We start from the raw sequence: 22083 nt of genomic DNA, 5'->3' as shown, positions 1-22083 counted from the left end.
TGAATGGAACCAACTGAAGAACATCTGCCACTACGTTTTGAAATAAGCCGTAAAGTTATAGCGAAGTGAAGTTGTACGTATTGTTTCAGTGTTTACACTGTATCTAACATACTCTGACAATGAATCACGAGATTTATCTACATGCGCAACATTCTTCACTTCGTGGAGGGTACCCTAGGTGGCACAAATTTCTTTTGCTCACATGTTTACTCCATCCGTAGATGGCGCGTAGCAAAAAATGACGGATGCGCGCTTCGGGCTCAGATAGATGTACCTAACGGTTACTAACATGATTTTCGATCGAGTCTGCGAATAATGAGTGTAAATACAAGAATGTGATGAACATCGTTTAATAGTCTATTAGTTACGCCACGAAGCGAAGTGAATTGAAAGGAAGAAATAAAGTCTGTTGTATGTGGGAGAACAGAAAGCGACTTGTCAGGAGAATTCTACCGAGATTAACATATTATGGAAAGACACTGTGTAAAGCAGCAGCACATATGTAGCCTATGTCTATCCGAATGTGTATTAGAGTACCGTGTAAAAATCAGAAGTAAATCGACCAATAACTTTTCGAGATTTTTGCTAATAGATTTCCCCCTTTATATATTCATACAGATAATAGTTCTGAAAATCAAATAGATGACACCTATAGTCATTTGGCCCCAATTAGCAAAGTACTCGTACGACCGTTGTGTCCAAATTCAATTATAATTTTTACGAAGAAATGTTCAGTCCCTTTGGTATTCATCATTCTTTCTCTCTCTTTGCAACACGCCGTTTCCTACTCTTAACTGAAATACTTGCGTTACGAAATCTGCACGTTGGGCGGCGTTTAAGGTCAAGTGCTTTTGACTTCAGACTTGTTCCATTCGAGGAAAAAATGTAGCAAAACGATCGGTCTGCACTAATGCTATATGAAAATGTTTTACCTTGCAAAGACAATATCACATCTGTAAGAAAGCAATGATATATAAAATAAATGAAATGTGTAACAATCATCAGCTATATAAGGGAATGACGACAATGAAAACTTGTGTCGGACAGGGACTCGAACCCGAAATTCCCAGTATAAGCGAAAAGTTGCCTTAATCACTTCTGTTATCCGTACACGATTCACGGCCAGACCCAAACTTCCATATAACGTTGTTCCTCCGTCACAACCTGTTCTCTTATACACATTACGTAGCTGATGCACGCATGTCCGATGAAACATTGCGTCGGTCTTCTTAACATGGCAGACGACGATATCAGGCAGCGACGTTCAGTTAAAATGTCCTCCTCCGTACGGGAATGACATAATATGTGTAGGAGTGCAGGTTGCTACGCAGGGACGACATATGGAAGTTAGTGTTTCGCAGTGAGTCGTGCTCGGAAACTCTAATTTGCTTAAATTGAATGGATAAATCGGTCGGGATCAGTAGTGTACGGTGTATGAGGAAGACCTCTCACGATGCTCGATTTATGAGGATAGTAGCTTAGGTGACATTGTTTCGCCTAGTTTTAATCTGGGAACGGGTGATATTACAGAGTTTTGACGATTCATATTGCCTAATAGTATTCGAATCATACGCCAATCCATCTTTCGTAGTATAGAGGTCTTCTGTTAAAGTCGCCAGCGAAAAAGGAAACGAAACCGCCCACTTTCACAGCACAGTACAATATTTTCTTTTCTCGCAGTGAGTTTTAACAGAAAGCCTATAGATTGTGTAAAATTATGTAGCCTATGTCAATGCGAATGTTTATTAGAGTTGCGTGTAAAAATCAAAAGCAAATCGACCAAGAACTTTTCGAGATTTTTGCTAGCAACATCTCCCCTTTATATATTCGTATAGATCATAGTTCTTTAAATCAAACAAATGACACCTACACTCATTTGGCCTCAATTAGCAAAGTACTTGAACAACTGCTGATTCCAAAGCTGGCCGGAGTGGCCGTGCGGTTCTAGGCGCTACGGTCTGGAGCCGAGCGACCGTTACGGTCGCAAATTCGAATCCTGCCTCGGGCATGGATGTGTGTGATGTCCTTAGGTTAGTTAGGTTTAATTAGTTCTCAGTTCTAGGCGACTGATGACCTCAGAAGTTAAGTCGCATAGTGCTCAGAGCCATTTTTATTGATTCCAAATTCAATGCTAATTTTTAAGAGAAGTGAAATGAAATATATTGTCGTGTGGCCAGGGCCTCCCGTCGGGTAGACCGGTCACCTGGTGCAAGTCTTTTTAGTTGACGCCACTTCGGCGACTTGCGCGTCGATGGGGATGAGATGATGATGATGATGATGATGAAGGCAGCACAACACCCAGCCCTGGAGCGGAGAAAATCTCCAACTCAGCCGGGAATCGAAAACGGGCCCCTTGGCATGGCATTCCGTCGCTACCGATGCGGACAAAAAAAAATGTTCAGTCTCTTTGGTAATCTTTATACTGGAGAATAAAATGGGCTGCATAGCTCCGAACAACTTACGGCACACGTTGGGCGGCGTTTGAGGTCAATGCAATATCGTATTTAACCGAATATACCAGCCAGCGACTTTCAATTAAAATGTCCCCCCCCCCCATACGAGAATTACATAATGTGTGTACGAGTACAGCTTCTGACGCAAGGACGACGACATATGGACGTTTAGGTCTAGCCGTGAGTTGTGTTCGGATAGTCAAAGCGCTTAAGGCGACCACTCGCTTAAAACGGGAAATCCCGGTTCGAGTCCCGGTTCGACACAAATTTACACTGACGTCATTCCCCTGTACAGTTGATCGTGGTTCGTATTCTCAACTGCGAATACATTTCCTGTATTTAATAACGGCTGTAGTTGCCGCGCTGCCTGCTCCTTCGGGCGTGTCTCCATGTCCAAAGAATCACAGCATCATTCTTGTTAACAACAAGGCACTGCAATATCGAAAGCAATATTATAGTAAAGATCTCCTAGTATTGGCCAAGGCTTTCCGAGTTGTTTTTGGTCGTTTGGTAACGATACCCGACGCTCTACAGTGAATATGAAACGTGGAACTACAAAACGAAGAAAACCAACGATCTGTACAGCTGACAGGAAGCCCGCCAAGTGAAGATATTTTGTGATTATCTTAATTAGAAGTGAAGAACACAGCTGGGTGCAAAGGATGTGTAGGAAGATCGTGAGCTTTCTCTCCCGAACGGCCATTACCACGACCGACCGTATTCAGTCAGTAGAAGAAGAGTAAAACTGTGCAGCTCGTTATTAAACGGGTTTGTACAGTTGGTTATGGACGAATTTATTCCTTCCTCTGTCTAGACTGTGGGTGACACCGATCCGTGACCACTCGGGTTCTACAGTACCGAAAGGGGACATTTTTTCCCTTCGTTGTTTAAAATTGCCTGAATTTCACTGGTTAAAATGTGCCTTCACGATTAGTAGGTACGCCAAGCCTCGGTTTTGACATCTACATCACTACTCTGCCATTCACAATTAAGATCCTGGCAGAAGGTTCGTCGAACTACCTTCAAGCTTTTTCTCTACCGTTCCACTCTCAAAAACCGCGCGGGAAAACGAATAGTTAAATATTCCTGTGCGAGCTTTGATTTCTCTTATTTTATTAGGATGCTAATTCCTCCCTATACAGTAGGGTGCCACTATGAGGAGAAAGTTGGTGATTGAAATTTCATGAGAAGATCCTGCCGCGACGAAAAACGCCTTTGTTTTAATGACTGCCATCGGAATTCGTGTATCATTTCCGTGGCGCTTTCTCCCCTATTTCGTGATAGTACAAAATGAGATGCCCTTCTTTGAACTTTTTCGATGTCTTCCGTCCATCCTGTCTGACGCAGATCGCACACGACACAGCAGTACTCCAGAACAGGACGTACCAGCGTACTGTAGGCAGTCTCTTTAGTAGACCTGTCGCGTTTTTCAGTGGTCTGAAAATAAATCGTAATCTTTGGTTTGTTTTATCCTCAACATTAGCTATGTGAGCGTTCTAACTTAAGTTATTCGTAATTTCAATCCCTACGTATGTAGTTGAATTTACAGCCTTTACATTTGTGTGATTTATCGTGAAACCGAAATTTAGCGGATTTTGGTACTCGTGTGGACAACTTCACACTTTTCATTGTTTAGAATCAATTGCTATTGCAAGAGCAAAGAGCCTATACTGGTCGAGGCGCAATAGACGGACTGGAAACGCCATACTGCGTGTGGCAGTGGCGCTGTAGCGCGATTTCACTCTACTATGCCACTGCGGCTCTCGTGTGAGGAAGGAAGCAGCAGCGACAATTTAAAATACACGCCTGGCGGCTCTGCCAATCTCGCGAAGTGGCCAGCATCGAATGCGAGAAGCGGAGAGTATTGGCGCCTCGGTCCAGCTAGCGTCGGTGCCAGCACAATACACGAAGAAACTTCTCTACGCCTCATCGCGTTCCAGAAAGGGGCGCAATTGGCACGCGGAGCGGACCACTTCGCCGGAAGCGTCGGCCGGGACAGGCGTCGCCATCTCTTCGCAGATGACGGCAGTGCTACCAGCACAGAGTGGTACGGGCTCTAGGTCAACGAGTAATGCGGGAGACATTGGCATATCGACAGGATGGCAGGAGAGTGTTGGCAGGGAACGGGGCAGGGGCACTCACCGCCAGGCTGTCGTCGAGCTTCCGCTGCCACTGGTCCGAGCGGTCGATGAGCGCGTTCCACTTGTCGGACAGCTTGTTCACCTCCCTGCGGATGCTGCGAGTCAGCTCGCGCGCCTGCTCCTCCGCGCTGCGATAGCCGCGGGAGTCGCCGTCCAGCTCGCGGCCCGCTGCAACACACCCAAAACCTAAAAATGCTGCTCCACATGTCTGCATTTTCATTTATGTCATTCAGTCAAAATAGCTAGTTATAAACGTCTCGTTTAAAAAGCATGTCGCCAACTTCTACTTAATGCAATGGTTGTGTTATATTGTTTCTTTCTCGAGCCTTTTATCTGCTTAAGGGAAGGGTGTGCCTGGTAGCAAGGGCAGGATCTAGGCTGTTTAATCGTCGGTTTTACGTGCCTTCGCAGGGGACGATTACGAATTCGTAAGGATCAAAGGCGACTCGAGAACACCGAAGATAATGATGAGAGAGATGATTTTACGGTTTGGGAATCCACAGCCTATATAGAAATATTTTTTAAAAATACAGAAAACTATGAGAAACTTCTAAAAAAGTTTTGGTAGCCGCATGAGCTGTTACTAGTTCCTTTATTACAGGATCGTACACAACCGGTTTCGCGACGGTTTAATCGCATCCTACGGTGTATGCATAAAGCTAATTTAACATTGGTTCGTTAAAAATACACTGTCTCTCAGAGTCCTGGTGGCGTTCGTATTGCCAGAACCGCCTGAATTGGATGAATACAAGACGTAATATCAAAAATTCCGCCGGCCGAAGTGGCCGAGCGGTTCCAGGCACTTCAGTCTGGAACCGCGCGACCGCTACGGTCGCAGGTTCGAATCCTGCCTCGGGCATGGATGTATGTGATGTCCTTAGGTTAGTTAGGTTTAAGTAGTTCTAAGTTCTAGGGGACTGATGACCTCAGAAGTTAAGTCACATGGTCCTCAGAGCCATTTGAACCATCAAAAATTCCAAACCGAGGGAGGTGGCGCAGTGGATAGCAAACTGGACTCGTATTCTGGAGGGCAACGGTTCAAATCTGTGTCGGACCATCCAGATTTAGATTTTCCGTGATTTAGCTAAATCTCTACAGGCAATGCCGGGATGGTTGCGTTGAAAGGGTACGGCCGATTTCCTTCACCTTCCTTGACACAATCCGAGCTTGTGCTCTGTCTCTAATGACCTCGATGTTGAAGGCACGTTAAACCCAATCTTTCTTCCTTCCAAAAATTCCAATAGTTATCAGGCGCAGGCAGTGTACACGAACAATGCGAGCCGCGAGTATGGAGCGGTGATGAAAAATCGACAAAAAAAGGGGGGGGGGGGCGAATGGCTCTGAGCACTATGGGATTTAACATCTGAGGTCATCTGTCCCCTAGAACTTAGAACTACTTAAACCTAACTAACCTAAGGACATCACACACATCTATGGCCGATGCAGGATTAGAACCTGCGACCGTAGCGGGCGTGCGGTTCCAGACTGAAGCGCCTAGAACCGCTCGGCCACACAGGCCGGCAAAAATCTACAAATGCCCACGAAAGCCCCATGGTGGAGACGTGACTATCTGTGAAGAAGGAAGGGCAGGCCTCCAAACAGCACAGTTGAAAGTGTCACTGAAACCGCCGGCGCGCAGTGCGCCCGAGAGAAGCGGCCAAGAAGAAGTACTACTGGCTCATACCAACACCGACTGAAAGGAAGGCCTCGGCGCTTGTTGGTGACGTCACGTCAGCTAGGCACGGCGAACGCCAGGTCTGTTGCAGGCAGAAACGCCTAGGCGTGCTTATCACTATAAATCTCTTATTTTTGGACAAAATGTTTGGTATTTTTTTGGATTCTGCAGTCTTATTTAGATGAAAGATTTTCTACTATCGTAAAGCTACAAATGAAGATCATAGTTCTGTATTACTGAATCCTGTCGAAACAAACGTAGATCAATATGAGAAGATGCTTTGCCCCATTGCAAGCTTCGGAAATTTTACATTCAAGTAACTATATTTACTTGATCCATTTTGTTATCGAAACTTACCCCGACCCCCTTACAATGAATTCGTTTCTTTTATTTATTTATTTATTTTCGTTTGACATCGTCACTGGAAATGCGAACTAATTTACATGTGTAAATGTCCAACTGTTGCCAGTCATTAGATTACAGTCGTTTTCAACGAAAGGAATTCTAAACAGGAAACAAAATAGCTTCATACATCGTAAATACTGCTGGGCTTAAACTTTTTTCAACATGCACATTAGAAAAGATAAATATTCCCCTCTTGCAACTGAAAGGAGAAACTTTATAAGATAAAAAATTTTATTTGATAAAACAAGTAACTCTCTTTTGCCTCTTCTTCTGTCCCCCACCCCATCCCCAAACGTGTAAAATCGCAAGATATTTCATTAACATTCAGAGCTCCTCACCCCATAGTCAACCAAGATACCTAAAGAAGAGCACCAATATGTTAACAGTTTCTTGTAAAAGCAACCGTGTACAAACTTAACTTCCTGAGATTTACAAATAAGGTAAAGAAGCACGAATTCTGTTGCTGCTGGACCATGAAGTTGTTTTTGTATGTCAATCCTTAAAACAGGTTGAAATTTAAGTTCAGGAGTACACTATTTATTTAGAAGTGTAATGAATTGCACAATTAATTGATTGCAGAAATCTCTCAGAACAATGTGTGTTGGTCAACTATCGCCAATAGTTTCAAATTTTCCTGTGTCAGAGAGGGGGACACCACCATTATGAGTATGCCTACAACAGACCTGGCGTTGGCCGTGCCTAGCTGACGTGACGTCACCAACAAGCGCCGAGGCCTGCCTTTGAGTCGGTGTTGCTCATACCCGCGGCTCGCAGTGCTCGTGTGCACTTGCCGCCCCTGCTAACCACTGGAATTTTTGGCGCGTTATCTTGTAACCGTCCAATTTAGCCTGTTCTCGCAATTCGAACGCCTCCGAACGTTGGAAGACCGTGTATTTTTAACGAATCAGTGATAAATCAGTTATTTGTTTAAACATGAGGATACCATTAAATCGTCGTGAAACTGGTTGTGTATGATCCTGTGGTAAAGGAACTACTAGAACTAATGCGGGCACCAGAAGATTTTTAGAATATTTTAATAGTTAAAAAAAAATTTTTTAATGTTTGTGTAATGAAGGAATAATTCTATAAATAAATCTTAAAGAGCAAAGACATCTTGAGAACATGGAAGGTAACGAAAAAAATAGCTCCATATATATATTTTTTAAAGTACTAGCGGAGTGTATATGCTGTTGAAATGAAACTGTGTGCCAGGTTGGGATTCGACCGCGGACCCCTACAGTAGAGTTCTGATAGCCGTCTGAGCATATCCACTCCTCGCGGACCAACTCGGAGCTTCTACATGTTGCCGGCTGCTCTCCTTTCCGCAGGGTGGGAGCATGCATCCGGGAACTAATCCAGGCGCCGCACACAGTTTTAGCATCCAATAGAGATTCATTAAATTACTTATCGACATTTCTTTAAATGACACATACAAAAATACTGAAAGAATTTGTTTCATGTGGAAGAAACAAAAACAGGCAATCAGTTGCAAAATGGACCGTTTATTCAAACCCCTTGACCATGTTTTCGATGTTTATAAAAAACGTCTTCTTCAGAAGAACACCCTGGTTTGAGGATTTTCAATGAAGATGATTCCAGAATGAGATTTTCACTCTGCAGCGGAGTGTGCGCTGATATGAAACTTCCTGGCAGATTAAAACTGTGTGCCCGACCGAGACTCGAACTCGGGACCTTTGCCTTTCGCGGGCAAGTGCTCTACCAACTGAGCTACCGAAGCACGACTCACGTCCGGTACTCACAGCTTTACTTCTGCCAGTACCTCGTCTCCTACCTTCCAAACTTTACAGAAGCTCTCCTGCGAAACTTGCAGAACTAGCACTCCTGAAAGAAAGGATATTGCGGAGACATGGCTTAGCCACAGCCTGGGGGATGTTTCCAGAATGAGATTTTCACTCTGCAGCGGAGTGTGCGCTGATATGAAACTTCCTGGCAGATTAAAACTGTGTGCCCGACCGAGACTCGAACTCGGGACCTTTGCCTTTCGCGGGCAAGTGCTCTACCAACTGAGCTACCGAAGCACGACTCACGTCCGGTACTCACAGCTTTACTTCTGCCAGTACCTCGTCTCCTACCTTCCAAACTTTACAGAAGCTCTCCTGCGAAACTTGCAGAACTAGCACTCCTGAAAGAAAGGATATTGCGGAGACATGGCTTAGCCACAGCCTGGGGGATGTTTCCAGAATGAGATTTTCACTCTGCAGCGGAGTGTGCGCTGATATGAAACTTCCTGGCAGATTAAAACTGTGTGCCCGACCGAGACTCGAACTCGGGACCTTTGCCTTTCGCGGGCAAGTGCTCTACCAACTTTTTTTTTTTTTTTTTTTTTTTTTTTTTTTTTTTTTTTTTTTATGGACCGGTGGGGGCTTGGGGGGCAAAGTGGGCAGGGGTCGAAAACTGAGGCCTGGCCACAGTGTCCCCCTCACCACCACCGAGCCTGTGGTGCTTAGGGAAGTGGGAGAAACAGGAATCAACAGTAGTGGAAGGCTTTGTTATTTATTTATTTGCGTGTGTTTTTGTAAGATTCACTAATAGCATGAAATTATGGGAACACATATGCGAAAGAGAAAATGAAATATAAATTCTGGGTAAAGAAAAAGAAAGGAAAAAGGAAAAGCAAAAAGAAATAAAATCCGCGCAATCTGCGACGCGCTCTCCCATCCGCGGAGGTCAGAAGTAGAATAGATCGTCGGCGGTTGAAACTCAGACACCGCCGGGGGAGGAGGGGTGGGTGCCCTCTGTGCCAGGCACCCCCCAACTCAGTGGAGGTCTAACAAAGACCGCTCGAAGATAGTTAGCAAATAATGTTCGGTAACGTGGCGTGTTTTCGAGAGCTGCATGGGCTGTTCGTAAATAGGTCCAGAAGTCGAGGCGGGATTTAGGTCCCTCATGAAAGAGGTATGCGACCGCCCACCCTTTGACCCACGTAATAGCATGACATTTGGCGGCGGGAAAATGTCGGTCCTCTGGGTATAGAAACATTCGAGGCTCGACTGTGTCTGGTGGCACCCGGAGACAGCAGGCAATGATTTGCTGCACGAAGCGCCATACATCTCGCGATGAGGCGCATGTCAGACGGTGTTCATCAGTGTCCAGTTGCTGGCAAAGGAGACAAAGAGGGGATTCTGACAAGCCAATGTTGAGCAGGCGCTGCTTCGTGGCAAATTTCCTGTTTACTATGTGATACCACAGTGCCCGGACGTTCGTAGGGAGGAAGGGCTGGTGGACGGTAGTCCACACTATGGGCCACTGGATGGAGGGGTGTTTGGTCTCCATCACATTCCGGGGAACACAGCGCAGCAACAGGCTGTAAAAATCCTTAGTCCGAGGTGGGCGTGTATCTGGGAGACTGGTATGTATGTAACTGTAGTCGACGAAAAAGGTCGAAATATGGGACAAATGAGGCACGATATGGCCGACAGACACCGGTGGTGAGGTGGAAGCAGGTAGGAGGACCTCAAGCAAGCTGCGTGTTAGAGATGTACCCTGGCCCATCCACTGTTTTCTCATGGTACTCATGTACAAGGCTGCAGCTCGCATACGGACATTGACGACCCCGACGCCACCATACCGTGAGGGCAGGGTAAGTGTCTCATAACGGACTTTGAACAGTGAACCAGCCGTGAGATAATAGCCAAAAGCCGCCTGAAGGTTGCGCCCAATTGCAGTTGGCAGAGGGAGAACTTGCGCGATGTGAACTAATTTTGATGCCACATAAAGATTAATAAACGCAACCCGTTGAAGTGTGTCCTGACGGCGCAAGAGGTTCTGGCGGACGTCGTTGCGGATGACGTGTAACAGGCGACGGAAATTCGTTGCCGCCGTGCATGTGACCGTGGTGGTAAAGGTAATGCCCAGGTACCGGAAAGTCATCACAAGCGGCAGTGGTGCAACTTCACCCTCCTGGAGGCCTCGTCCAATGTGCATTGCAGAAGATTTGGCGATATTCATGGCACTGCCAGCGGCAGCCCCATAACGGGTAATCAATTCGAGGACATCCCGAATCTCAGAGCCGGAGCGAATGAGGAGGAGGAGGTCATCAGCATATGCCCGACAGCGAAAAGTGTGTTGGCGTAGGGTGAGGCCAGAGAGCTTGGTCGTCAAGCCTCCAATAAGTGGCTCAAGGGCAATAGCATACAGGAGGGTAGAGAGGGGGCACCCCTGCCGTATCGAACGGCAGATAGGTACCGGCCCTGCTATACGTCCATTGACTTGGACACGTGAACTGGCACTGTCGTAAAGACGCCGGATGACGTCGAGAAACGGAGGGGGGATGGCCATTCGGGCTGCCACCGAAAACAGGAAACGATGACGCACTTTATCGAAGGCGCTGTCGAAGTCTATAGCGACGACCGCTGCCCGGAGCCTGCAGGCCGCCGCTATCGCAATTAAGTCGCGGCATTCCCCTGTGGCAGTCTGTATGTTAATCTGTCCGCCAGGCGTCGTTTGCTCTGGCGAGAGGATATGAGGGAGTGTAGTTCGGAGCCGCATTGCCAGTAAGCGCGCGAAAATCTTGTAATCGGCATTGAGGAGGGTGAGCGGTCTGTAACTCGTGACCATCGAACCACGGGCGGGTTTGTGGACTGGTATAATGATGCCCTCAGCAAAGGCGGGTGGGATTGCTTGGTCAGATGTTATCAGTTCTTGATACATAGTCGTCCACCGTGGGGCCATGAGGTCCCGAAAGGTACGGTAAAACTCAATCGGTAAGCCGTCAATGCCGGGCGATCTGTTGACTGCCCCCTTGGCGATTGCGTTGTTGACTTCGTCTAGCGTGACCGCCACTGTCAAAGCATCCGCCTCCGTGTGGGGGAGGGTGCGCGTGACGTAATTCAAAATGGAGTCGTCTGCTGCAGTTTCAGCGTCGTCATCACTATAAGTACGACGGTAGTGCTCGACGAATGTGCGGACGATGTCATTCTGAGTGGTCACCTGCGTTCCATGAGGCGTGGTCAGAGTGCTGATGATCTGCCGACGACGCCTTCGTTTGTCGGACACTATGTCATGCATGGATGGAATTTCTAAATCCGCGCGATCGTGGCGCCGCGTCCGGATCACGACCCCTTGCAGTTTCCGGCGTGCCAGCGCAATGATCTTCGCCTTAGTTCTTTGCCGTTCCAACTGGTTGTCCGGGGTTGGCGGTTGAGCATCCAGATCTCGGAGAATCGCGTAATAGAAGTCAACAGTGGTGCGATGCCAGTCGGCCATGTCCTTCCCGTATCTCATCAGTGTCCTCCGGATCGCTGGTTTGGCGCAGTCCAACCACCATGTCAATGTCGAGTGGTAGTGGGGAAGGCGTCGTTCGCAGGCTGTCCACGTTTCAGTGACTTGTTGGCGACACGCCAGGTCATGCAAGTGTGAGGTATTGAGTTTCCATGGCGCACGGCTGCGCCATACTGATTGCGGCGGAAGGAGGACCGTACAGATGTAACCGCAATGGTCGGAAAAGGCCAGCGGCCAGCGTTCGGCGCCCCGTATCGCAGATCTAAGAGTGTGCGAGACATATATCCTATCTAGTCGGCTTGCGGAATGACTTGTAAGAAAGGTATGGCCAGAAAGGTCGCCGTGTTGTACTTCCCAGGTATCGTGAAGCAGGAGGTCTCGCACCACTATACGTAGCTCCTGGCATGTAGTATAGTGGGGAATCTGATCTTTAGGATGCAGAACGCAATTAAAGTCACCTCCTAGTAGGCAATGGTCATAACGCCCTAAAAACAGGGGAGCGATTTCCTCGGAATAAAACTGGGCTCTTTCATGCCGTCGGTCGGTGCCTGAGGGAGCGTAGACATTAATGATGCGTGTCCCCATGGCAGTGAGTGCCATGCCCCGAGCTGATGGAAGGAAGGCGACATCGGTCACAGAAATCCCGTGGCGGACGTAGATGGCCACCCCGCGGCCCATAGGATCACTCGCGGAGGCGTGGGCGGTATAGCCATTGATATCCGGGAGACTAGCCAAATGAACTTCCTGCAGAAGGGCGAAATCAATATCCGAAGCCCAGAACATCTCCTGCATAAGGCGGATTTTCACCCTGGAACGGATGTTGTTGGTGTTGATGGTTGCTATCCGGTAGGCCTGGTGTCGGATTGCTGGAGGCTGGTCCACTCCGCCGTCCGCGCAAGGGTGTGGGCGTCGCAGCGGAACGTTATCCCGCTGGCCCGCAGGGGAGTCTGAGGAGAGTATGATTAGTGGTGCGGCCGTGACGGCGCAGGGTCCCGTAACGGCTCCTGCTCCGTGACCTCCTCCTCGTGCCACGCCGTGGAAGCGGAAGCTGGTGTATCGTCCATTTTGTCTGCAGAAGATGTTGTAATTGTGCGTGGTGTAGTGTCGCCTGTGGGACGTCCATGATTTAGTTCAGCGTCAGCACGGGGCGCAGGCTCACCGATAGATGTCTCCGCGCTCATTACGTCTTCGGCAGCAGTAGCGGGTTCGGAGGCCTCGTGCTGGTCGACGGTTACGTCCTCCTCGACTTGTAACATCTCCTCTTGGCCGGAAACGGTGCGACGTCTTCGCTTGCGACGTTTCGGGGAACGTTGTTTCCTTGTGCGACCCTCCGTGTCCGACGACGGAAGGGAGTCGCGTCGTTCTGGCAGAAAGGCTGCTGTAGGAACGATGAGCGAGTCGATCTCCATCGTGTTTCCGAGATCAGGGTCAGCGGCTGGTTGCGCCGGCATCTTCGGAGCGGCGTCAATGGCCGGCGGAGGCGGCGGGTCGTCCGAGGCGCTCTCCGTCGGTGTTTGGTCGGGCTCGTTGGTGGCGTCGTTTGTGGTGACCGGGTGACGTTGCAAAGTGGTAGGAGAAGCCAGAGCAGCGGCATAGGTCACCGGTAGCACTGTAGGTTGCGACATGGGTGGTTGTTCGGCAGCTGGAAGTTGCGTAATACGCCGTTGTAGGCATTCGGATCTAAGGTGGCCTTCTTTGCCGCACCCGGAACAGGTCCGAGGCTGGCCATCGTATATAATTATGGCACGGCATCCGCCGATCTGTAAGTAGGACGGGACGTGGCTTCGGAGATCTATGGTGACCTGTCGGACCCCGTTTAGGACAGGATACGTCCGAAACTGTGTCCACTTCTCCGCAGTGTGGCCGTGGACTGTGCCGTATGGGCGTAGTGCCGCGACGACTTCCTCAGCTGGCAGTTCGAATGGCAATTCGAAAATGCGTATCGTTCGCATACCTAAGCCTGCGTGGTCGACGGTTACCTCCCCCACATTGCCATCAGCGTGACAGAAGCGGAGCCCCTGTTTGGTCTCACGTAGTATGCGTTCGCACGCCGCGTCGTTAATGATTTTCACATAGACCGTGCTGCTCACGATGGACAAATGTATGCCGATAATATCGGTCGCCGGGATCTTCACTTCCTCTCGCAGAAAACGCTCCACCTCGAGCGCTTTGGGTCGGGCATAATCGTTGCAGAAAGTAAATCGGAGTGTTGATTTACGGTAACGGTTCGCCATGGATCGTACAAAGTAAGCCGGCACTTAAGCAACGGCCGTCAGAAAGTAAACAAGGCGAGCTCGCGCGCCGCACGAAGTCAACACGTACGCGTCCGCTCTGTTGCCCTGCCGAAGGCAGACTCCCAACTGAGCTACCGAAGCACGACTCACGTCCGGTACTCACAGCTTTACTTCTGCCAGTACCTCGTCTCCTACCTTCCAAACTTTACAGAAGCTCTCCTGCGAAACTTGCAGAACTAGCACTCCTGAAAGAAAGGATATTGCGGAGACATGGCTTAGCCACAGCCTGGGGGATGTTTCCAGAATGAGATTTTCACTCTGCAGCGGAGTGTGCGCTGATATGAAACTTCCTGGCAGATTAAAACTGTGTGCCCGACCGAGACTCGAACTCGGGACCTTTGCCTTTCGCGGGCAAGTGCTCTACCAACTGAGCTACCGAAGCACGACTCACGTCCGGTACTCACAGCTTTACTTCTGCCAGTACCTCGTCTCCTACCTTCCAAACTTTACAGAAGCTCTCCTGCGAAACTTGCAGAACTAGCACTCCTGAAAGAAAGGATATTGCGGAGACATGGCTTAGCCACAGCCTGGGGGATGTTTCCAGAATGAGATTTTCACTCTGCAGCGGAGTGTGCGCTGATATGAAACTTCCTGGCAGTTCTGCAAGTTTCGCAGGAGAGCTTCTGTAAAGTTTGGAAGGTAGGAGACGAGGTACTGGCAGAAGTAAAGCTGTGAGTACCGGACGTGAGTCGTGCTTCGGTAGCTCAGTTGGTAGAGCACTTGCCCGCGAAAGGCAAAGGTCCCGAGTTCGAGTCTCGGTCGGGCACACAGTTTTAATCTGCCAGGAAGTTTCAATGAAGATGATGTTTGGTTTGAGGGGCGCTCAACTGCGCTGTCATCATCGCCCGTAAAAAGTCCCAATTTTTACACAATCCAATTTCTTTCATACACCAATCTAGTCACTGACACGAATGATGATGATTAAATGATGAGGACAACACAAACACCAAGAATATGTGAGATGCTCTTGTTTTCCGCTAAAAGAAACTCAGTGACAGCTTCTCTACGGACGCCAGTTTGAAGGCTATGTATGGCATCGCCACCAATCGGAACGTCATGAAATTATAGGGCTGAAGCGGGAATATTCCACGATGCCCCACAACAAATTCCACATTTCTTCCCCCACAACAAATTCCACATTTCTTCAACCAGAATTGGTCTAGAAAGAAACTGTGTAGCATTACTTATTGGTCGCCCCTCGTAGTACAGCCACACTAGGTGCAGTGTGTTCCTGGTGCGGCAACGATGCATTTTTGGATGAGTGCTGCCAGTGTAGTCGATTGCGCGGATCGATTAGAACTCCACGACCTACCTGAAGAAGATGCGAGGCAGCAGTTCTGGCAATGTCTTCTTAGTTAGGAGAGACAGTCCGTGGACAAAGTGAATTGCTGTCAGTGGTATTAGATTTGCAACAACGGAAAGACTAATCGCCGTCAAACATTTCTGCACACGATTATAAAATGTGTTGCAGTGACAGAGTGATACGGCAATAGAATCTGCAAGACCGCGAGCAAAGTCTAGTGAGTGACGTCACCTACGAAAATCGTAGAGCAGAATGTCAATGAGAATTTGAATCACGCTCCTGCTCCAGCGCCATTATCACTCCGCCGCTTTGCTCGACAGTATCGAAATACTCATTGCCATACAAATTTTTATCATGTAACGCATGGTTCAATATCGATCGGTGATTGTTAAAACGAAAATAAAAATAGCAGCTTCAGCGTGATGTATCGGCCGGATACGTCTAGAGTTCTACACTACTATTTCTACTACAAGTGGTGAATATTTTTAAACGTATTATATTACCCACATATATGAAACAAGCAAGAAAGTGAAGCTTCTTCGTTTCTCTCTCTATTCCTGGTTCTGCACCTCTACACAGACATCGAGCGTCGCGGAGCAGTGGTTCAGAGAGTGGACTCGCTTTCGTGAGAAGCGGAGTTCGGGGATCCGTCCCGTCCGACCATACATTTAGGTTTCTTACAAGTTAAAGAAGTCGCTTCAGACAAAATGTTGGGATGGTTCTGTTGAAAAGGTCACCATAGATTTTCTATCCGACTTCTGCATAGCGTTAATGTATGACTGTTGTTACTTCTTACACAAAGACAAAAATTTCCTATTTCTAGCTCCAGTAGATGCATCCTAATTCTTCAGCCATATCCAGACTTCAAAACATGTTTGGAACCTCATAACACATTACAAACATAGAAAACTTGAAAAGATAAGACACCAACTTTCCCCATTACTTCTGTCTCAAGACTCGCATAAAGGCGAAGGTTGTACCAGAGCTGAAAGTACCGCAGGTTTTTGTACACACATTCACAAACGCACAGCGCAAGTTCTTATAAACAGCTCGAACTTAAGGAATACATAGGCCTTTAAAATAAACACTCAAATATACAGCCTCTGACAACTATTTTAAGAGGAACTACAACGAAATATCTCTCTCGGTCTATATGCTGTGCCACAATGCCCGTTTATGAATAATTTCAGCTTTAGCGTGCAGTGACGAAAGTGAAGTTGAAGTGCAAGGCAGGAGTCTCGGCTGCTTGCAAACGAGGATTTGGAGTAAGACACACCGTATGACGGAGTCGACGAAACATTATCCAAGCGCCGTTTATTGACACAAGTCGGAATTAGCGACGAATAAACTCTGGCCGTATTTCTGTCACGCGTGAGCCTCCCGTTAGCATCGCTGTGTATCAACGTTACGTTAGTCTTGTGGGAGTAGCTCAATTAGCTCTTGCCAACTACTGAAAGACGACATCTCAGAATACAGTTGCAGTAAGATACCAACTTTTTCTTTCTTGCACTAAAAGACAACATGTCAACATTCTCTGAAGTCGATGAAGGTCATACAGTGGGAGTATTTTTTTCCATTAATGTTAGGGTTTCTGCATTCTCAAATACGTGTTAATTATTGCTCTTAGTGACTTCTAAAACCAGCATTATCTGGCGTTAGTTTATGCTGTGAAAGCTACGTTTACTAACACCGTCATTCTGAGTTGTCTTCATCATACCATACAAGTAATTACAGCACAGCCAGAAACGAACTGATCAAGAAAGACAAACACAAATTCGTCCGTCGAAAGTTAGTCAGATTTTAGTGAAACGGCACTTCTACGAGTATTTGATGTTACGTGCAATTCCATGTTTTTGGACCTGCAAAAGAAAGTATTAAGGATACACAGTTTTTGGTGAGTGGGCCACATCTTTTGAACTGCTACAATTACGAAACCTCGGCAGATGTTTTTGGTCACCTCTTATATTTTCGATGGATGAAAATTTAAATATGATGCAAAACTAAATCTAAGTGATCGGTAGAGGGCAGTAAAATGTAGTGTCTAAAAGATATTTACTGCGCATGAAGTGTGAAACAAATCACAGTATTCTGACAATCACTTGTAGCTAACTCAGTTTTCTTTCAACGTTCTCTAAAGCCTTACTCTTTCACCCGAAACTGTTAAATCTTAGGTAGCATTTGAAATAGTGATAAATAGTCTGTTCCACAGCCGTAATATTTTCTTTATATCGCATCGGAGCTTACTTTTCAGTTGACTATCGCACGAAGCTGTTGCTGCTCACAACATACAGTGTCCAGCGACAAAGCAAACTATGTTGCTGCATGGTTAATACATCTAGCTGATCGATCTGCGGAGATACTAAAGCGAGTTCAAGCGGTAGTCATGTAGTTTAAATTATCATCTCGACAAAATATATTTGTGTAATTAATTTTTTGTTTATTTTCAGGTACAGGCAGTGAACGAAAATATGGAAGCACCAAAAACACAACACATTAGCATGCCTAATACGTTGTAGGAAAACTGTTGGCATTCAAAACAGCCTCCAGTCGATTCGGAATACATAAATATAGGCCATGTATGTTTTTCAAAGGAACCTTACTCCACTCTTCCTATAAAATAGTGGCGAGTTCAGGTAACGTTGATGAGGTGGGCAGCGATTACCCACCCCTTTCTCCGAAGTAGACCTCAAGGGCTGAACGATACTGAGATCTGGTCATTGTGGTGCCCAGGAGACATGCGAATAATAAATTTCCTTGAGACAGGAAAGCTTCTGTCCATAAATCGTGCGAAACTCAGCTTTTTCTTTTCTCACATGATATCCTACAAACTATAGATGGAAGGCAACAGGCAGATTCCATACTCCTAGATTTCTGGAAAACGTTTGACAAGGTGCCCCAGTGCAGTCTGTTGAAGGTCCGAGCATGCGGTTTGGGTTGCCAGATATGTGAGTGGCTCGAAGATATCTGAATTAACAAAACCCAGTCCGTCATCCTCGATGGCGAGTGTTCATCAGGAACAAGGGTAACGGCAGAACTGCACCATGTAGATGCGATAGGAGCTCTCTTATTCTCTATATACACAAATGATCTGACGGGCAGAGAAAGCTGCAGTTTGGGCTGTTTGCTGGTGACGCTGTGGTGTACGCGAAGGTGTTGTCGTTGAGTAACTGTAGGAGGGTACAAGATGAAACAGATAGATGGTGTGATGAGTGGCCTCTTGCTCTCAGTGAAGAAAAATTTAAGTTAATGCGGATGAGTAGGAAAAACAATACTGTTCAAAATGGTTCAAATGGCTCTGAGCACTATGGGACTTAACATCTGAGGTCATCAGTTCCCTAGAACTTAGAACTACTTAAACCTAACTAACCTAAGGACATCACACACATCCATGCCCGAGGCAGGATTCGAACCAGCGACCGTAGCGGTCGCGCGGTTCCAGAACAATACTGTAACGTTCGAATACTGCATTAGCGAGTTGCCTCTTGACACACTGACATCGATTAAATATCTAGGCGTAAAGAGATATGAAATGGAATGAACACATCAGGTTCATAGTGGGGAAGGCGAATGCTCGGCTTTGTTTGATTGGGAGAATTTGGAGAAAGTGTAGCTCATCCATGAAGGAGACGGCGCGCAGAAACGCTAGTGCGGCCCATTATTGAGCACCGTTTGAGTGCTTGCCCACCCCCCCCCCCCCCCCATTCCCTTGGTATTTGAGGGCGATCACATAGATAAGATGCGAGAAATTAGGGCTCGTACAAAGTCTTTTAGACACTCTTTTTTCCTTCGCTCTGTTTGTGAGTGGAACAGGAAAGGAAATTATTTGTAATGGTTCCCTCCGCCATGCACCTTATGGTGGCCTGTCAAATGTGTATGTAGATGTAGACAATTCATCCCCGTGCTTTCAAACACAGTCCTTCACTACGCGAGCTGTGTGAACATGGGCACAAACAAACAATATACCATGGGTTGTACCTGATCAGCCAAAATGGTCACCTAATCCTTGGCAGTAATGCTAACTGGCGGAGTACCCACGAGGCACATGGAATACAGCGCCATGGGTGCACAAATCATCACCGAACCCCTACCGTGTTTCACTCCTTGGATGTAAACTCGAGTGGAAGTTGAAAACAGCGTGCAACAAGACTCATCCGACTAAATGAATTTCTTCCATTGCTTCGTAGTCTATGTTTTACCGCTTCGACACCACGTTTTTGGAAATTTGCATCACTGATAAACAGCGTTGGAATTCCAACTCGCCCTGAAATTCCCAACTAACGGAGCTTTCTTCGTGTTGTTTCAGTGCTTACAGGGTAGCAATATTCATTTCTGCAGTGGCTTTTGCAGCCGTCATCCACTTATTTTTCGTCACAGTCCTCTTTAGTGCCCGTCTGTCACGATCGGTCAAAACACACTTTCATCCACACTGTGACTTAGTGGTGACGTTTTCCCGCATAGCTGCATGTGGTCTAAATCTTCACTGGTTACGGAAACACTCACCATACGAGCACCAACAATTTGTCCATGCTCTCACAACTATCCAGAGCATTGTTCTAACCACAATTGAGACTTGCGACGTATTGAGGACACTGCACAGGTGCTGTTCGTGGTCAAATACAACAGCGCAACCCGCAGAGTTGGCTAGTACCCACTCTCACGTTCAAGTTTGCATTTCTCTCGATGTTTCCGTATTCTTGTACGACCCCTGTTAGAGGAGCCAGAACAAAATGGCGGAGCCCGTAGATAAAGTATAGTATCGTGGGTTAATTCGTTTCCCGTGTTTGAAAGAGAGCAACGCTGCAACACTGCATGCTGAGCTGTGAAAGTAAACAGCAACAATGTGCCGTTATATGACACAATGCCAAGTGGCGCAGACGCTTCCAGTGTTGCCAGACAAGGCTGCACCGCGAGGAACGGAATGGTTGAACAAGCTTCTCTCAAGACCCACAGTCGCAAGAAAAGTGAAGGCCCCGATGTTCGAAGAGCGTTGTATCACAACCCAGGTGATAAGAGAGAGAGTGAAAAATCAGACATGGATCAATTTTTAACATCGTGCACGACGTTTTGAACATGAAGAAGGTCGCCGGACTAATTCTGGACTAATCACACCTATTCAAAAAGTCCGCCCAACTGATGGAGCGACGGAAATAATGTAACTGTGACATCTTTAGCCTTCCACTGACCATGGACGAGTTTTGGATGTATAGCTATGACTCGGAGGAAAGGGAGTAAAGAAAACATGTGGATTCACCACCGCCAATAGGCGAAGACCCAACCATCATCTAGCAAGGTTTTCTAGGAGTCTCTTTTGGAGACTTCCCAGGTGTAGTGCTACTAGATTATGCTTGGAACGGGCAAATCGTCACAGGTGCGTACTACCGAACTCCTGTCGAGGTGGTTTTGTTACTCGACAACGCCGCATCTCATTCTGCACAGGACAGTGACACATGCTACTTATTTAGGCAACCAAATTTTGACTGACCTCACGTATTCTCCTGACACGGCACCCAGAGACTTCGTCCTCTTTCCTCGAATAAAGAAACCACTGCGTGGCATGCATTTGCAGACCGATGAGGAGCTGATTTACGAGGTACAACTTTTCCTGGACAACCAAAATACAGACTTCCACAACCAAGGTCTCCATCATTGGGAAAAATCTATCGCGTTGAACGGTGAATACGTATACGAAGACCAAGAACATCGCCGAGTTTCGTGGTCACGGCACGAATTTTTCCGAATGATAATTAAAACTTTATGACTACACTCGTATGTTTTTTTAAGCCATTTCATAACAGGTGGAAAAAGAAGTAAAGTGGTATAGCACTTGCAAGTGAGAGTAGGCCGGCATTACTTAGTTTCACACCTTATTTACTCAAAAATACAGCCCAGCTGGGCTGAGCTGAGCTCAAACTGCACTGTGTTCGTAGGCTTCGGGCTCGCATTTAGCACTGTCACGAAGAGGAAGGAAGATACCCATGTCATTAGAGATGAAGTACAAGCATGGATACGGGAACGAGTGGGAATTAAATCGGCAGTGTCCTTTTCAAAGAAACCGTGAATTAGTGAAACGACGAGAACCGGAACGCCGGATGGGAATTTGCACTGACCACCCAGAACATTATGACCACCTACGTAACAGCCGTTCTGTCCACCACTGGCACGGATAACAGCGGTGACGCATCGTGGCATGAAGCAAGGAGGCCTTGGTAGGTCACTGGAGAGAGCATCACCACATCCGCACACACAATCACCTAATTCCCGTAAATTCAGGGGAGCGGGGCAGGAGCTCCTGGTGTCACGTTCAGTCACATCCCGGATGTGTTCGATCGGATTCAGATATGGCGAGTTGGGGGACCTGCACATCGGCTGGAACTCGCCACTGTGTTCCTCGAAGTACTCTATCACACTTCTGGCCTTGTGACATGGCGCTTTATCTTTCTGGAAAATACCACTGCCGTAGGGACACATTATCGTCAGGAAGGGGTGTACGTGGTCTGCAACCAGTGTAAGATACTCCTTGGCCGTCATGGTGCATTGCACAAGCTCCACTGCACCCATGGATTCCCACGAG

General features: G+C 47.2%; 1 protein-coding gene across 1 annotated transcript in view; it reads right to left on the bottom strand.

Moving 5' to 3' along the window:
* The window catches only part of LOC126183924 (dystrophin-like), a gene marked incomplete at its 5' end in the record, with an annotated part of 303215 nt that overhangs the window by 75623 nt on the left and 205509 nt on the right, over window positions 1-22083 (bottom strand). The window contains one exon of the mRNA XM_049926270.1: window positions 4596-4762. Coding sequence (XP_049782227.1) covers window positions 4596-4762 — 167 coding nt within the window. The remainder of the gene's footprint in view (window positions 1-4595; window positions 4763-22083) is intronic.

Source organism: Schistocerca cancellata, chromosome 4 (genome assembly GCF_023864275.1).
Source record: "Schistocerca cancellata isolate TAMUIC-IGC-003103 chromosome 4, iqSchCanc2.1, whole genome shotgun sequence".
Classification (NCBI taxonomy): domain Eukaryota; kingdom Metazoa; phylum Arthropoda; class Insecta; order Orthoptera; family Acrididae; genus Schistocerca; species Schistocerca cancellata.
Note: the sequence above shows the minus strand (reverse complement) of the source record. Positions and strands in the feature narration are given on the sequence as shown.